A 14,195-nucleotide genomic window follows, 5' to 3' on the forward strand; every position below is an offset into this window, starting at 1 on the left:
AAGGTTCAGTGCAACTGCTAGAGATGGAAGCAGTGATAGCAGTATTACAGCGCTGACCTGAGGAAGACATCAACATTGTTTGCGACTCACGGTATACAGTTGGGGTGGTACACCGAATGCACAGAGCACTAATTGGCCATGTGAATAACCTGAAATTGTTCCAGGCCTTCTGCCACCTTTGGGGAACATTACAGCAAAGGACAGGCTGAGTGTTCATATCGCACATCAAAAGCCATATGATGTTACCTGGAGGACTGGTAGAAGGTAATGCATGAGCCAACAGGATGGTCACTAATGCTGAAGATATGGATAAGGCATGTAAATTAGAGCAAGGAAATCACATGTGTTTTTTCATCAATCACCAGCTGTGACACGGCAAAGGTTTGGCATATCCTTAGCAGACTCGAGAGCAATCATTGCAGCCTGCCCTGATTTTGCTTGTGTACATACCCTACAATCAGGAGGGGTGAACCCTCAAGGCCTACAACCCTGAGAAATTTGGCAAACAGATGTGACTGAATATGTCCCCTTTGGTCAGCTGCAATATATCCACGTCTCTGTGGACACCTGTTCACATGTGATGTGGGCTACAGTACACACATCCACTTTGGCGAAAGCATGACAGCACATGCTACAGGCATTGGCTGTGATGGGAGTCCCCAAAGAAATAAAACCAGATAACGGCCCAGCCTATAGATACAAGTTGATACAATGCTTCTGCGAAGACTGGAACATCAAACATGCCTTCAAAGTGATGTACAACTCAATGGGACAAGTGATAGTGGAACACGCCCATCAAGATTGAAAAGACATCTTTCAGTCATACAGAGGGAGACAGGGTCCCCACATGAAACCCTAGGGAAGACTCTGTTCTTAACTCCTTCTTCAAGGAGAAGAACAGGACCTGCCAGCAGAATTACACAGAGTCACAAGACACCTTATTGGCTGCTGGCAAAGTGGATCCAACCATGGATAGACAGGAAAGACCAAGAGTGAGTAAGGAGGGAACAAGAGTCTTGTATTTGTTCACACAAACTTTATGTCCGTGGCTTCCATTTTTACATCCAGATAACATCGACACCCTACATCATCTGCTAGATGAACAAGCTTTCTTTAATGCAATAAGAAGTAGGGAATTTGCTGAGAGACAGAAACAACAACTAGAACAGTGCTGTGATACCCACAGGTCTACTTGTTGGCCATGGATATTGTTACACTGTAGGTACTGCAGTTGCAAAGAGTGGAGAATTATAAATAGATTTGATCAGGATTTGCACTGGCAGTGTCCAACTTGTCAAAATTGCATAGAAAGTTGGACAGTGGGATGGCATTTTGAGGCGTTCCTGGGAAGACCTTTATTGGAACTGCCAGGAGCAGTAAATAATCCTAATGTTTCAAGGGTATTTGCAGGGCAACAGCACTTCACAGATGCACTAAGCTTAATAGAAAGCCTAGAAGTAAGATATAGGGTATATCTTTTATTTCATATTCTAAAGTTAGTAGCTCTTAAGCGCAATAAACAGCAGATGCAGATCATAGCACAGGAGTGCGGCGAAAACATCAAAATTCCCGAAAACTGTGGGGTGAGTCTGGAATGGTGGGAGTCAGAGAAAGAATATTAGGCAACTAGAAAAGCACAATGAAAAACAGGTGTGCATTAGAGTTCTTAACATTTATACACATGTACTCTTCCATGATTGTGACAATCGTCTGGATTTTTGGTCTTTCGAATAGTGATTCACTGCTGCTTTCTTAGCACCAGGGGTAGCAGTGGGAAAAGCTTTGGGGTTGTTAGATAAGCTTGGTTGTTGGCTTGCTAAACAAACTAATGCTACTAGCAAAGCTCTATTTGGTTTATTATTGGATGTTAACAGCGTTTGACATGTGACTTTGCAAAACAGGGCTGCCATTGACATTCTGTCTCTAGCACAAGGCCACGGGTGTGAAGATTTTGAACGTGTGTGTTGTATGAACCTGTCTGATCATTCAGAATCGGCACACACCAGCATCCAGCACTTGAAAGATGGCGTATCAAGATTCAAGAAAGAAGATAGGTGGAATTGGCTTGACAAGATCTTTAGAGAATGGGGACTAACAAGATAGCTGTGGCTGTTTGAGCTGATCCTCTAGCTCAGACATAGGGGAGAGATGAACATTCCAGGGATAGGTCACATAAATGGCAACAATAGATAAATTAATATAATTTATTGGAGCATCAAGAACTTATGGATGTGATAGATAAAGTTTCTGCCATTGCAAATCCCACAAATAAGAAGAACACATTGTCTTTCTTGGGAACAGTTGGATTTTGGAGGCTGCACATCCCTGGGTACAGCCAAATTGTAAAACCTTTATATGATGTAACTTGAAAGAGGTACAACTTTCAGTGGTGACCTGAACAACAAGCAGCCTTTGATCAGATAAAACAGGAAGTAGTTCGTGCAATGGGTTTGGGGCCTGTTCAAACTGGTCCAGACATTAAGAACATTCTGTATACGGCTGCGAGTGATAATGGTCTGTGGAAGAATTTCTCGCCAGTCGAGGACATAAAGTCATAAACATGGGTAACTTGCACTGAGAACGTACTTGGTTCCCAGCGGGGCCAGGAAATCGAGATGTATACAACTGAGCACCCCACACATAGCTGCAGTGGGCAGAGACTAGATAACCAAGGGGGCTGGAGTGGGTGGTCTGGAAGGCTGACCCTTAGAATGTTGTGATAAGTTAACCTATGTGCACATTACATGTAACCTTTCAATTATCACCTGTAACCAATCTTAAGCTGAGCACGCCTCTTGCTAGAACGCATATAAGTCGCTGTATCATGGAAATAAAGTAGATTTGACCATCTAACCATATTGGTGAACAAAGAGTCATCTTCCCATAGCGCTCCACCGAACGTGTTTTCCAACATCTGTCCAACCTGGTGCCTATGGCAGAGAGCCCCAGGAGAAACATGTGGCCGACCACTTGGTTTCTGGAGTAGAGGATATAGAGGGTCAGAAGCAAACTATACACCAACGGAGAAAGAGATCCTTGCTGCTTATGAAGGTGTAAAAGCTGCTTCAGAAGTAATAGGAACAGACTCTCAGCTTCTTTTGACTCCCAGATTACCAGTTTTGAACTGGATGTTTAAGGGAAAGGGGTCATCACCACATCACGCAACTGATGTTACCTGGTCTAAGTGGATGGCTCTCATAACACAGCGAGTATGCATGGGGAGTTTTGAACGACCTGGCATAGTGGAGATGATCACCAACTGGCCAGAAGGCACAAACTGTATAAATCCTCCAGAGGAGCAAATAAGTCGGGCTGAGGAAGCTCCTCCTTACAGTGATTTGTCTAAAGAAGAAAGGAACTATGCTCTATTTACAGATGGTTCCTGTCACCTTGTTGGAAACAAGAGAAAATGGAAAGCTGCAGTTTGGAGCCCTATGCAAGCAGTGGCTGAAGCAAAAGCTGGAGAACGTGAGTCGAGCCAGTTTGCAGAGGTAAAAGCTATCCAACTTGCTCGTGATGCGGCTGAGCATGAGAATTGGCCCATGCTTTACCTCTACACTGATTCGTGGATGGTGGCTAATGCCTCGTGGGGTTGGTTAAAGGACTGGAAAAGAAATAATTGGCAACAGAAAGGAAAGCCAATTTGGGCTGCTGACTTATGGCAGGACGTTGCTACCCGTCTAGAGAAAATCCCTGTAAGAGTACGACACATAGACGCTCACATGCCCAAAAGTAAAGCTACTGAGGAACATCAGCACAACCATCAGGCAGGTTTGGCTGCCAAGGTGTTTCAAACCAATGTGAATTGTGATTTGGATTTAGATTGGGAACACCGAGGTGAACTGTTCTTAGCCCGGTGGGCCCATGATTCCTCAGGACATTAAGGCAGAGATGCTACCTACCAATGGGCACGGGATAAAGCAATCAACATATCCATGGGTGCTATAACACAAGTTATACATGACTGTGATATTTGTGCTGCTATTAAACAAGCCAAGCGTCTGAAGCCCTTGTGGTATGGTGAGCGATGGGCAAAGTACAAATACAGTGAAGCATGGCAGATTGATTACATCACTCTACCTCGTTCTCGGACTGGAAAGCAGTATGTGCTGACTATGGTAGAAGCTAGCACTGGACGGCTGGAAACCTATCCAGTTTCCCATGCTACTGCACGTAACACCATTTTGGGCTTCAAAAGACAAATCCTGTGGTGACATGGCACTCCAGAAAGAATTGAATCAGATAATGGTACCCACTTTAAAAATAATCTCATAAAATCTTGGGCCAGAGAGCATGGCATTGAGTGGATCTATCACATCCCCTACTATGCACCCGCCTCAGGCAAAATTGAACGTTACAATGGCTTGCTAAAAACAACTTTAAAGGCAATGGGGGGAGGAATCTTAAAGAACTGGGAGAAACATCTAGCCCAAGCCACTTGGGTAGTGAATAGTAGAGGTTCCACCAACCGAGCTGGCCCAGCTCATTCAGAGGTCTTACAAAAGGTAGAAGGTGACAGGATTCCTGTCATTCATGAAAAGAATTTGTTGGGCAAGTCTGTTTGGGTATTCTCCCCTTCAGGGGAGGCTACACCTGTCCGAGGGGTGGTTTCTGCTGAAGGACCTGGTCACACATATTGGGTTATGCAGAAGAATGGTGAAATGCAATGTGTGCCACAAAAGAATCTGACATTGGCAGAAAGAATGGAGCTAGGTTGTTATGAGTTCTTTTGCAGATGATTGTGGTGCCCAAAAGCCATGAAGAGCCCGCTATCCATGAGCATGACCCCTGAGAGTGCCAAGAGTCCTGTTCTGTTCCACTCATTGAGGAAAACATCTGACTGTTCTAGGAAAAAACATTGAACTAGCCAACAACTGAGACAGATGGAAATAAGAAGATGAATGACCGAAAATTGAAGAAAGATGCTTGAAGCCTGGAAAATTACCATCTACGATACTGATGTTATCCCTAGTTACATCGAATGACTTGATGCCGCAATGGTAAATTATATTAAAGGGGTAGATTGTGGCCGTTTGAGCTGATCCTCTAGCTCAGACATAGAGGAGAGATGAACATTCCAGGGATAGGTCACATAAATGGCAACAATAGATAAATTAATATAATTTCATTGGAGCACCAAGAACTTAATGTCTAGAAGCACAGTTTGTTCTCTCTTTTTTTCTCCCGCTAGCTTCTGCTGCTGCAGCTTTGCCTGTCGTCCCCCGGCTTCTGTTTTGACTACTGCTGCTTCGCTGCTTCGCTGCTGCTTGATCCCTCCCCCATCTCCCTTAAGGTTATTGTTTTTTGTTTTTTTTCCTTCTTTCCTTCTCTAGTTATTATCTCTCTTTACATTGTTATACTTATACTATAAGAAAATACAATTTCATCTTTCCCTGACTTTCAAAAAAGGGGGGGGTTATGTTGTGAATTTTCTTCCCAGGGAAGGGATCAGCCCAAACCCAGGACAATAGCTTAGAAGCCTGGTTGATATGATTGTATATACACTTGTTGTTTTCTTGATGATCATTGTATTTTTACCATGTGTAGCACATGTACGAGGTATGATCATCAGCGTAATATCTGCAATATTTAAAAGGAAGGGGGAGATGCCGGGGTTTGAGCAAAACTGAATAGTCTGAGAAGTGAGGAGAACAGGCAAGGTAAGGCTAAGGTCAGTCTGATAAGAAACTCAGCTGCAGGGAAAAGGCCTTGGGCAGAAGATGAGAAAGTTTAGCTGCTGTCTGTAGCTGAGCTGTGTGAGGGGGGTCTTGAAGGGGGGCAGGCTGGTCAGCCCTGGTAACAAGCAAAATTGTTGTGGTTAGTGAAGTCTATCAGAATTACGCATGTATTTTTCAAATCCACTATATAAATATCACACTTAGCTTCAATAAATGGATTGCCTTTCTATGTATCATATTGGTATAAGCTTCTGTCTTTCTGGTCTCCCGCATGGCCTTTGAGCGACTCAGCAACTGATCCAACCACAGAAAGAAGCCTAGGTGTCACAGTGCAGTGCACACTCTAACCTTAAGACATTTGTCTGATGCAAACAGCATTAGCAGTTCCCCCCCCCTGTTTTGTTAAACAAGGCTTACCTTTCTGCCATAGATTTCTTTGGGAAATAAAAATCCTCTCCTGTAAGGTAGGCAGCAGCAGTTCCACCTCCAAAATATGTTTTTCTCAAGAAGGGGGCAATACGGTTGTTTACCAATAATGCTCCTAAACCAGTCGGGAATCCAAAGATTTTATAGAATGAGATGGGGATAAAGTCAGCTTGGTGAACTCCCAAGTCTAACGGAGAAGTGCTCACATACGAAGCTGCATCTAACAGAACAAACCACTTCCCTGATATTTTGATGGGGCAGAGTTTTCCAGATTTTATGTCTTGTATCCATGAAAGGGGATATTTGGTACCAGAAAAATTGCTCTGAGCTGGGTAAGAGAAAAGATGAGGTGTTGTGCAGTTTTGGACTTCTGCTGGCAACTTGTTTTCTTCTGATAGCAAGATTTCCTTTGGTTTTACTGGAACGGACAAGACGTTCATTGAGGCAGTTATTCCCCTCATGCCCACCACAGATGTGTGGCTGTCAGTTAGGTAACAGAATCGACTGCTGGATTGGTTTGTGCCTTCAGGTATCCAAGGGAATGCTTCTGCTACCAGTTTAAGAGCAGCTGTGCATCCAGATGTAAAAATGATGGTGTAATCTTCAGCAGTAGTGTGAAAATGTTTCAATATTCTGAAAAATGGGAAAAAAAGTTATTTTATGAGTTTTCTATTTTATTGCTATATCAGTTTTTTGTTTGTTTTTAACTTAGCACAATTTTTTCAACTCTGACAATACATATGAATACAGGCTTTTCCAAACATAACAATCAATGTCAACAACTGTAACCCGAGTAATTTTGCCCACAAATCTTTCCAATACTACAGTTAATGTGGCTGTGTGTTTTAAGGATAGAAGACAATTCAGCCTGGCTCTGAATAGAGTGGCCAGTCTGGGGCCTCAGTTGGAGCAGAGTCAAGTCTGCATGTGATTAAAATTAGACCGTCCTTGAGAAAGCCCAGTTTTATTTAACCCTAAAGTATTAGGGGGGTTAGTTTATGAAGTATTTGGAACAGAGAGAATATCTTCAGTTTTATTTTTAAAAAATCTGCTTAAAAGCTGGGCATCCTAATTAAGGGTCATAGGACTCAACAGAGAGGTTCCAGCATGCAGTTTTGCTCCTTGCTTGTATAATTAATAATAGAAACAGAAGAAGCACCATGAAGCAATTTAACACGTTCCATGTGCCTTATCCACACAAGACTGCAACTGTAGTCCACATACACAGCTTAAACCAGAGGCAACCTCATGTCTTCCAATTAGCCAGACTATGCTAAATTCAGTAAGTTGATGTCTTAAACTGCATTTATACTACACATTCATTGATGTTTGGATAGCACCTCATTGGCTCTAAACTATCTTTTGTGAATAGCACCTAATGTGCATTTTGGTACCTGTGCTAGTTTTTGCACCTATCACAGCTTTGCAGTGTGGAAGATGGGTCTTTGCTAATGCTGAGGAACACCTTCAGTTCAGTCAGCTTCCTTACCTTTTTTCACTCAACAAATGTTCTCTGAATTGACTTTACTCTGTTCTTGTCAGACCCCACCTGGACTACTGTGTACAGTTCTGGAGTCTCAACACAAGAAGGACATCAATCTGCTAGAGTGAGTCCAGAGGAGGCCATGAAGATGCTCAGAGGGCTGCAGAAGCTCTGCTATGAGGACAGACTATGAGAGTTGGGGCTCTTCAGCCTGAAGAAGAGAAGACTTCGAGGAGACCTTGTAGTGGCCTTCCAGTATCTGAAGAGGGCCTATAGGAGGGCTGAGGAGGGACTATTTACAATGTCTTGTAATGACAGGAAGAGGGGTAATGGGTTTAAACTGGAAGAGGGGAAACTGAAAATAGATGATGGGAAAGGGTTCTTTACAGTGAGGGTGGTGAGACACTGGCACTGCTTGCCCAGGGAGGTTATGGATGCTCCGTCCCTGGACATATTCACGGTCAGGTTGGAAAAGGCCTTGAGCGACCTGTTCTAGTGGGAGGTGTTGGAACTGGATGAGCTCTGACATCCCTTCCAACGCAAGCCATTCTAATCTATTACTTGTTTAAAACTCCTAATAACATTAACAGGATGTGTAAAATCTATCTAAAAGACATCAACTTCAGAGCAAACAAAATGGAAACAGAGCATAAATGCTGCTGCTCTCCAAGCAGCTAGCACTCTGATCTGCGTAATTCCAAGGTACATGCTAGTATTTAGAGGATTCATGAACTCTGGTTCCCAATGTGTATCATGTTTTATGTAACAGGAGATTTCCTTACTAGAACAGATTTCCTGACTAGAACAGGAAAAAAAAATGAAGCCAACACTGTATTTAAATGCAATTTGAACAGAAGGTTATGAGACGAATTCATGCTCAAATTTCCTGAACTATGGGACAACAGAGAGAAATGTCTTAAAACTTTTATGAGTGCAGGCTGAAACACAAATGCTCCAGGTAAAGGCTGATAGAGGTGGGTGTGCAGTGTGCACTAGTCAAAGATCAAGCACTGGAACACAGGAAAAGAAGCAATTGCAATGAGTTTGATGATTAGGGCTAAAAACTGTTCTTAGCTCGGTGGGCCCATGACTCATCTGGACATCAAGGCAGAGATGCAACATACGGATGGGCACGCGACAGGTCAATTGACTTGTCTATGGATGCTATCACCCAAGTCATCCACGACTGTGACATTTGTGCTGCTATTAAGCAGGCTAAGCGAATCAAGCCCTTATGGTATGGTGAGAGATGGTCAAAGTACAAGTATGGTGAAGCCTGGCAGATTGACTACATCACTTTACCTCAATCTCGTTCTGGCAAGCAGTATGGGTTAACAATGGTAGAAGCCAGCACCGAATCGCTGGAAACCTATCCAGTTCCACATGCTACTGCATGTAACACCATTCTTGGCTTGGAGAGACAGATCATGTGAAGACATGGAACTCCAGAAAGAATTGAGTCAGACAATGGCACTCATTTCAAGAACAATCTTGTGAAAAACTGGGCCAAAGAGCATGGTATTGAGTGGATCTACCACATACCCTACTATGCACCAGCTTCAGGGAAGATTGAACGCTACAGTGGTTTGCTGAAAACCACCCTAAAAGCCATGGGGGGTGGAACTCTGAAAAACTGGGACAAACATTTAGCACAAGCTACCTGGTTGGTAAATAGTAGAGGTTCAGTAAACAGAGCAGGACCTGCACAATCAGTCTTGGATCAAACAGGAGATGGTGGTAAAGTTCCTGTTGTACGTGAAAAGAATCTGTTAAGGAAAACTGTTTGGGTATTTTCTCCTTCGGGCGAAGGGAAACCTGTCCGAGGGGTGGTGTCTGCTGAAGGTCCTGGTCATACCTACAGAGTAATGCAGGAGAATGGTGAAATCCAGTGTATTCCACAGAGAAATCTAACCTTAGCTGAGAGAGTTTAAATTCAGAGTGTATAATACAAGCTGTTACGAGTTTTCTGTTCTAGGTACCATCGTCGCCCAACACTAAAAGAATCTATGAGAGAATCTACAGTACATGAGCACGAACCCAGTGTCACCTGGGAGTCCCTGTTCTCATCTCATCTGTGAGGAGACAAACTGTTCTGAGCTTTTGAATCACCTACATCTGAGATAGACGGAATAAAGTGTGAACTAAAGTTGTAAAATTCATTAGTGTAAATATTGGTTTAGATTACATCAGATAGTTCTTAGCAATACTCTGTGCAAAGTAGACAGGGGTGGATTGTGCTAGTTTGAAGCAGACTAGAAAGTTTTGGTGAGAAAAACTAGATCATAGGCTGTGAAAAAGAAAAAAAAATGGGTGATGTCTACTTTCCCTCAGAGTCTCGCTGAAGAAGAATGTAAACATTAGATAACACTCTCGCCATTTTGTCTTCACTTTTGGTTTGGGCTTTGGCTGAGATGCATCTCCCTAACCTCACCTTTGCTTCGTAACCTCTTGGCTGAACCTCTTTTCTTCCTTAGGACGGGGATAAGGTTGAGAGGGGCAGGGGGAAGGTGCAGGGGTGGTTGAGAGCCCCTCCTGGGGACTCAGGTTTCTGGGAGGGGAGTTGTGTTTCTGTATTACTTTTACTTTGTATATTTCTGTTTATATATTGTAAATAGCTGCTTGTATTTTGTGCTGCTGTAAATAAATAGCTTCATTTATATTCCCAGAACCGTCTGAGTCTAGTTATGGTACTTCTAAAGTGTGGGGGGGTGGGGTACATCCTAACCACTAGGATGGTGTGCTAGCTTGAAGCAAGCTAGAATGTTTTGGTAAAAGAACTAGATAATGGGCAGTGAAATGAAAAACAATTGTGTCTCCTTCTCTCACAGTCACGCTGAGAACTCTGGGAAGAAGAAGTAAACATTCTCCATTTTGTCTTTCATTCTGCCTTTGCCTTCAGACCTAGTCACATCTCCTTAACCCTGCTGCCACTAACCTTGCTCCCTAACCTCTTGGCTGCACCTATCTTCTTCCTGAGAACTGGGGTAAGGTTGAGAGAGCAAGGGGAGGTGTTGGGGTGGTTTGAGAGCCCCCCCTGGGGACTCAGGTTTCTGGGAGGGGAGTTGTGCTTCTGTATTGTTTATCCTTTGTATATTTCTATATATAATTGTATATATTGTAAATAGCTGCTTGTATATTTGCTCCTGTAAAAAAAATAGCTTCATTTATATTCCCGGAGGCCGTCTGAGTTAGCTGGGGCAATTCCAAACGTGTGTGTGGGGGGGCGGGTAAGAGTCCAAACCATCACAGATGGAAAAGAGGGGAGGTGTCCCAGGAAAAGTTCAAGGAAGTTGCTATTTCTTGTAGAGGAAAAATTAGAGAGGCAAAAGCCCATATGGAGCCTAGGCTGGCCACGGCTGTCAAGGAAAACAAAAAATGTTTCTTTAAATATATGAATGGCAAGAGAAGGGCCAAAGACAACCTCCAGTCCTTATTAGATAGAGAGGGGAATATAGTGACAAAGGATGAGGAAAAGGCAGAGGTACTTAACACCTTCTTTGCCTCAATCTTCAAGAGTGGGACAGGTTGTCTCCAGGACAGCTGGACTCCTGAAGTGGCAGATAGAGGCAGGGACCAGTATAGTCCCCCTGTAATCCTCGAGGAAGAAGTAGGGGACCTGCTGAGACACTTGGATCCTCACAAGTCCATGGGACTGGGTGGGATCCATCCTAGGGTGCCGAGAGAGCTGGCAGATGAGCCCCCCAAGCCACTCTCTATCATTTATCATCAGTCCTGGCTCACTGGAGAGGTTCCTGAAGACTGGAAGCTGGTCAATGTGATACCCATCCACAAGAAGGGTCATAAGGAGGAGCCAAAAAAGTACAGACCTGTCAGCCTGACCTCAATGTCAGGCAAGATCATGGAACAGGTCATCTTGAGCGCCATCACAAAGCACCTACAGGATGGCCAAGGGATCAGGCCCAGCCAGCATGGGTTCAAGAAAGGGCAGGTTCTGTCTCACTAAGCTGATCTCCTCTTATGATCAGATTACCCGCCTGGTGAATGTGAGGAAGGCTGTGGACGTAGTCTACCTGGACTTCAGCAAAGACGTTGACACTGTCTGCCACGAGAAGCTCCTAGCCAAGCTGGCAGCTCATGGTTTGGACAGATTCACTCTGTGCTGGGTCAAGAACAAGCCCAGAGAGTGGGGGTGAATGATGCCACATCCAGTTGGCAGGCAGTCACTAGTAGCGTCTCCCAGGGATCAGTGCTGGACCCAGTCCTGTTCTAGTATCTTCACTGATGATCTGGATGAGGGGATTGAGTCCAGCATCAGTACATTTGCAGATGACACCAAGCTAGGAGCAGGTGTTGATCTGTTGGAAGGTAGGAGAGCCCTGCAGAGGGACCTGGACAGGCTGGATAGGTGTGCAGAGGCCAATGGGATGACATTTAACAAGGCCAAGTGCAGGGTTCTGCACTTTGGCCATAACAACCCCAAGCAGTGCTACAGGCTGGGGATGGAGTGGCTGGAAAGCAGCCAAGAGGAAAGGGACCTGGGGGTATTGGTAGATAGTAGGCTGAAGATGAGCCATCAGTGTGCCTAGGTGGCCAAGAGAGCCAATGGCATCCTGGCCTGCATCAGGAACAGTGTGGCCAGTAGAACGAGGGAGGTTATTCTTCCCCTGTACTCAGCACTGGTCAGGCCACACCTTGAGTACTGTGTCCAGTTCTGGGCCCCTCAATTCAAGAGTGATGTTGAGGTGCTGGAACATGTCCAGAGAAGGGCGCCAAAGCTGGTGAAAGGCTTGGAACATAAACCCTATGAGGAGAGGCTGAGGGAGCTGGGGTTGTTTAGCCTGGAGAAGAGGAGGCTCAGAGGTCACCCCATTGCTGTCTACAACTACCTGAAGGGAGATTGTAGCCAGGTGGGGGTCGGTCTCTTCTCCCAGGCAACCCCCAACAGAACAAGGGGACCCAGTCTCAAGTTGTGCTGGGGGAGGTATAGGCTGGATGTTAGGAGGAAGTTCTTCCCAGAGAGAGTGATTTGCCATTGGAATGTGCTGCCCAGGGAGGTGGTGGAGGCACCATCCTTGGAGGTGTTCAAGAAAAGACTGGATGAGGCACTTAGTGCCATGGTCTAGTTGACTGGCTAGGGCTGGGGGATAGGTTGGCCTGGATGATCTCGGCGGTCTCTTCCAACCTGGTTGATTCTGTGAGTCTATGAAAAAGCATGATGAGGACTTAACAAGCCTGATCTGCTTCAACTTTGTGCACTCTCTGCATTCCTCTCAATCAGCATTCTGTGCCATGGAGGTTGAGTGGGAGATGAGACACAGCTAGGCAAAATGCTGAACTTGACTCAGGAATAACAACCCGCACTTCCCCTAAGAACTGCAGTTACTTACCACAGCATTTGACCAAAAGGCAGTGTAAAATTACAATAGCTATAGTTCAGGAACAGTGGGTCGGGATTTAAATACTGTTGCCCAATCAGAAGTCCATGGGGATCCACCGAGGGAACTGGCAGATGAAGATGTCAAACCACTCTCTATCATATTCAAAAAGTTGTGGCAATCTGGAGAAGTTATTGCTAACTGGAAAAGGGGAAATACAAACGCTGAATTCAAAAAGGGAAGAAAGGGAGACCCCAGAAACTATAGGCCAGTCAACATCACCTCTGTGCCTGGCAAGATCATGGAGCAGATCCTCCTGAAGATCTTGCTAAGGTATATGGAAACCAAAGAAGAGGTGATTGGTGGTAGCCAACATGGCTCTACCAAGGGCAAATCCTACCTGAAAAATCTGGTGGTTTCCTATGATGGAAGTACAGAGCCAGCTGTTTAAGGGAAGAGCTACTGATATCATCTACATGGACTTGCGTAAAATGTTTGACACTGTTCTTCATGACATCCTGGTCACCAAATTGGAAAAGCATGGATTTCAGGGGTGGACCACTCACTGGAAAAGCAATTGGCTGGATGGTCACACTCAGAGAGTTGCAATCAACAGCTCAATGTCCAAAGGGAAACCAGTGACAAGTGGCATCGCTCAGGGGTTGATATTGGGACCAATAATGTTTAACATATTTGTCAGAATTATGGGTAATGGCATTGGGTGCACCCTCAACAGGTTCACAGATGACATCACACTGTGTGGTTTGGTTGACATGCTGGAGGGAAGGGATGCCCTCCAGAGGGTGGAGAGGTGGGCCTGAGCCAACCTCATGAGGTTCAACATAGCCAAGTACAAGGTCCCACACCTGGATTGGAGCAATCCCAAGCACAAATACAGGCTGGGCAAGGAATAGCTCAAGAGCAGTCTCAAGAACAAAGACTTCTGGTGTAAGTTGATGAAAAACTCAAGACCAGCCAGCAGCATGCACTTGCAGCCCAGAAGACAAACTGTATCCTGGGCTATATAAAAAGAAGTGTGACCAGTAGGAGAGGGAAGTGATTCTCTCCCTCTTCTCTGCTCTCATGAGAACCCACTTGGAGTACTGTGTCCTGTTCTGGTACTCTCAGCATAAGAAGGACATTAAACTGCTGAAGCAGGTCCAGAGGAGGGACACGAAGATGATCAGAGGGCTGGAACACTTCCTCTAAGGGGACAGGCTGCAAAAGTTTGGGCTGTTCAGCCTGGAGGAGAGAAGGTTCCAGGAAGGCATT

General features: G+C 44.8%; 1 protein-coding gene across 1 annotated transcript in view; it reads right to left on the reverse strand.

Annotated features, from left to right (window-relative positions):
- Window positions 1-14,195, reverse strand: part of MOCOS (molybdenum cofactor sulfurase) — a 205,353-nt gene that overhangs the window by 141,798 nt on the left and 49,360 nt on the right. Inside the window, exon 4 of the mRNA XM_064150359.1 lies at window positions 6,096-6,737. Coding sequence (XP_064006429.1) covers window positions 6,096-6,737 — 642 coding nt within the window. The remainder of the gene's footprint in view (window positions 1-6,095; window positions 6,738-14,195) is intronic.

Source organism: Pogoniulus pusillus, chromosome 10 (genome assembly GCF_015220805.1).
Source record: "Pogoniulus pusillus isolate bPogPus1 chromosome 10, bPogPus1.pri, whole genome shotgun sequence".
NCBI lineage: Eukaryota > Metazoa > Chordata > Aves > Piciformes > Lybiidae > Pogoniulus > Pogoniulus pusillus.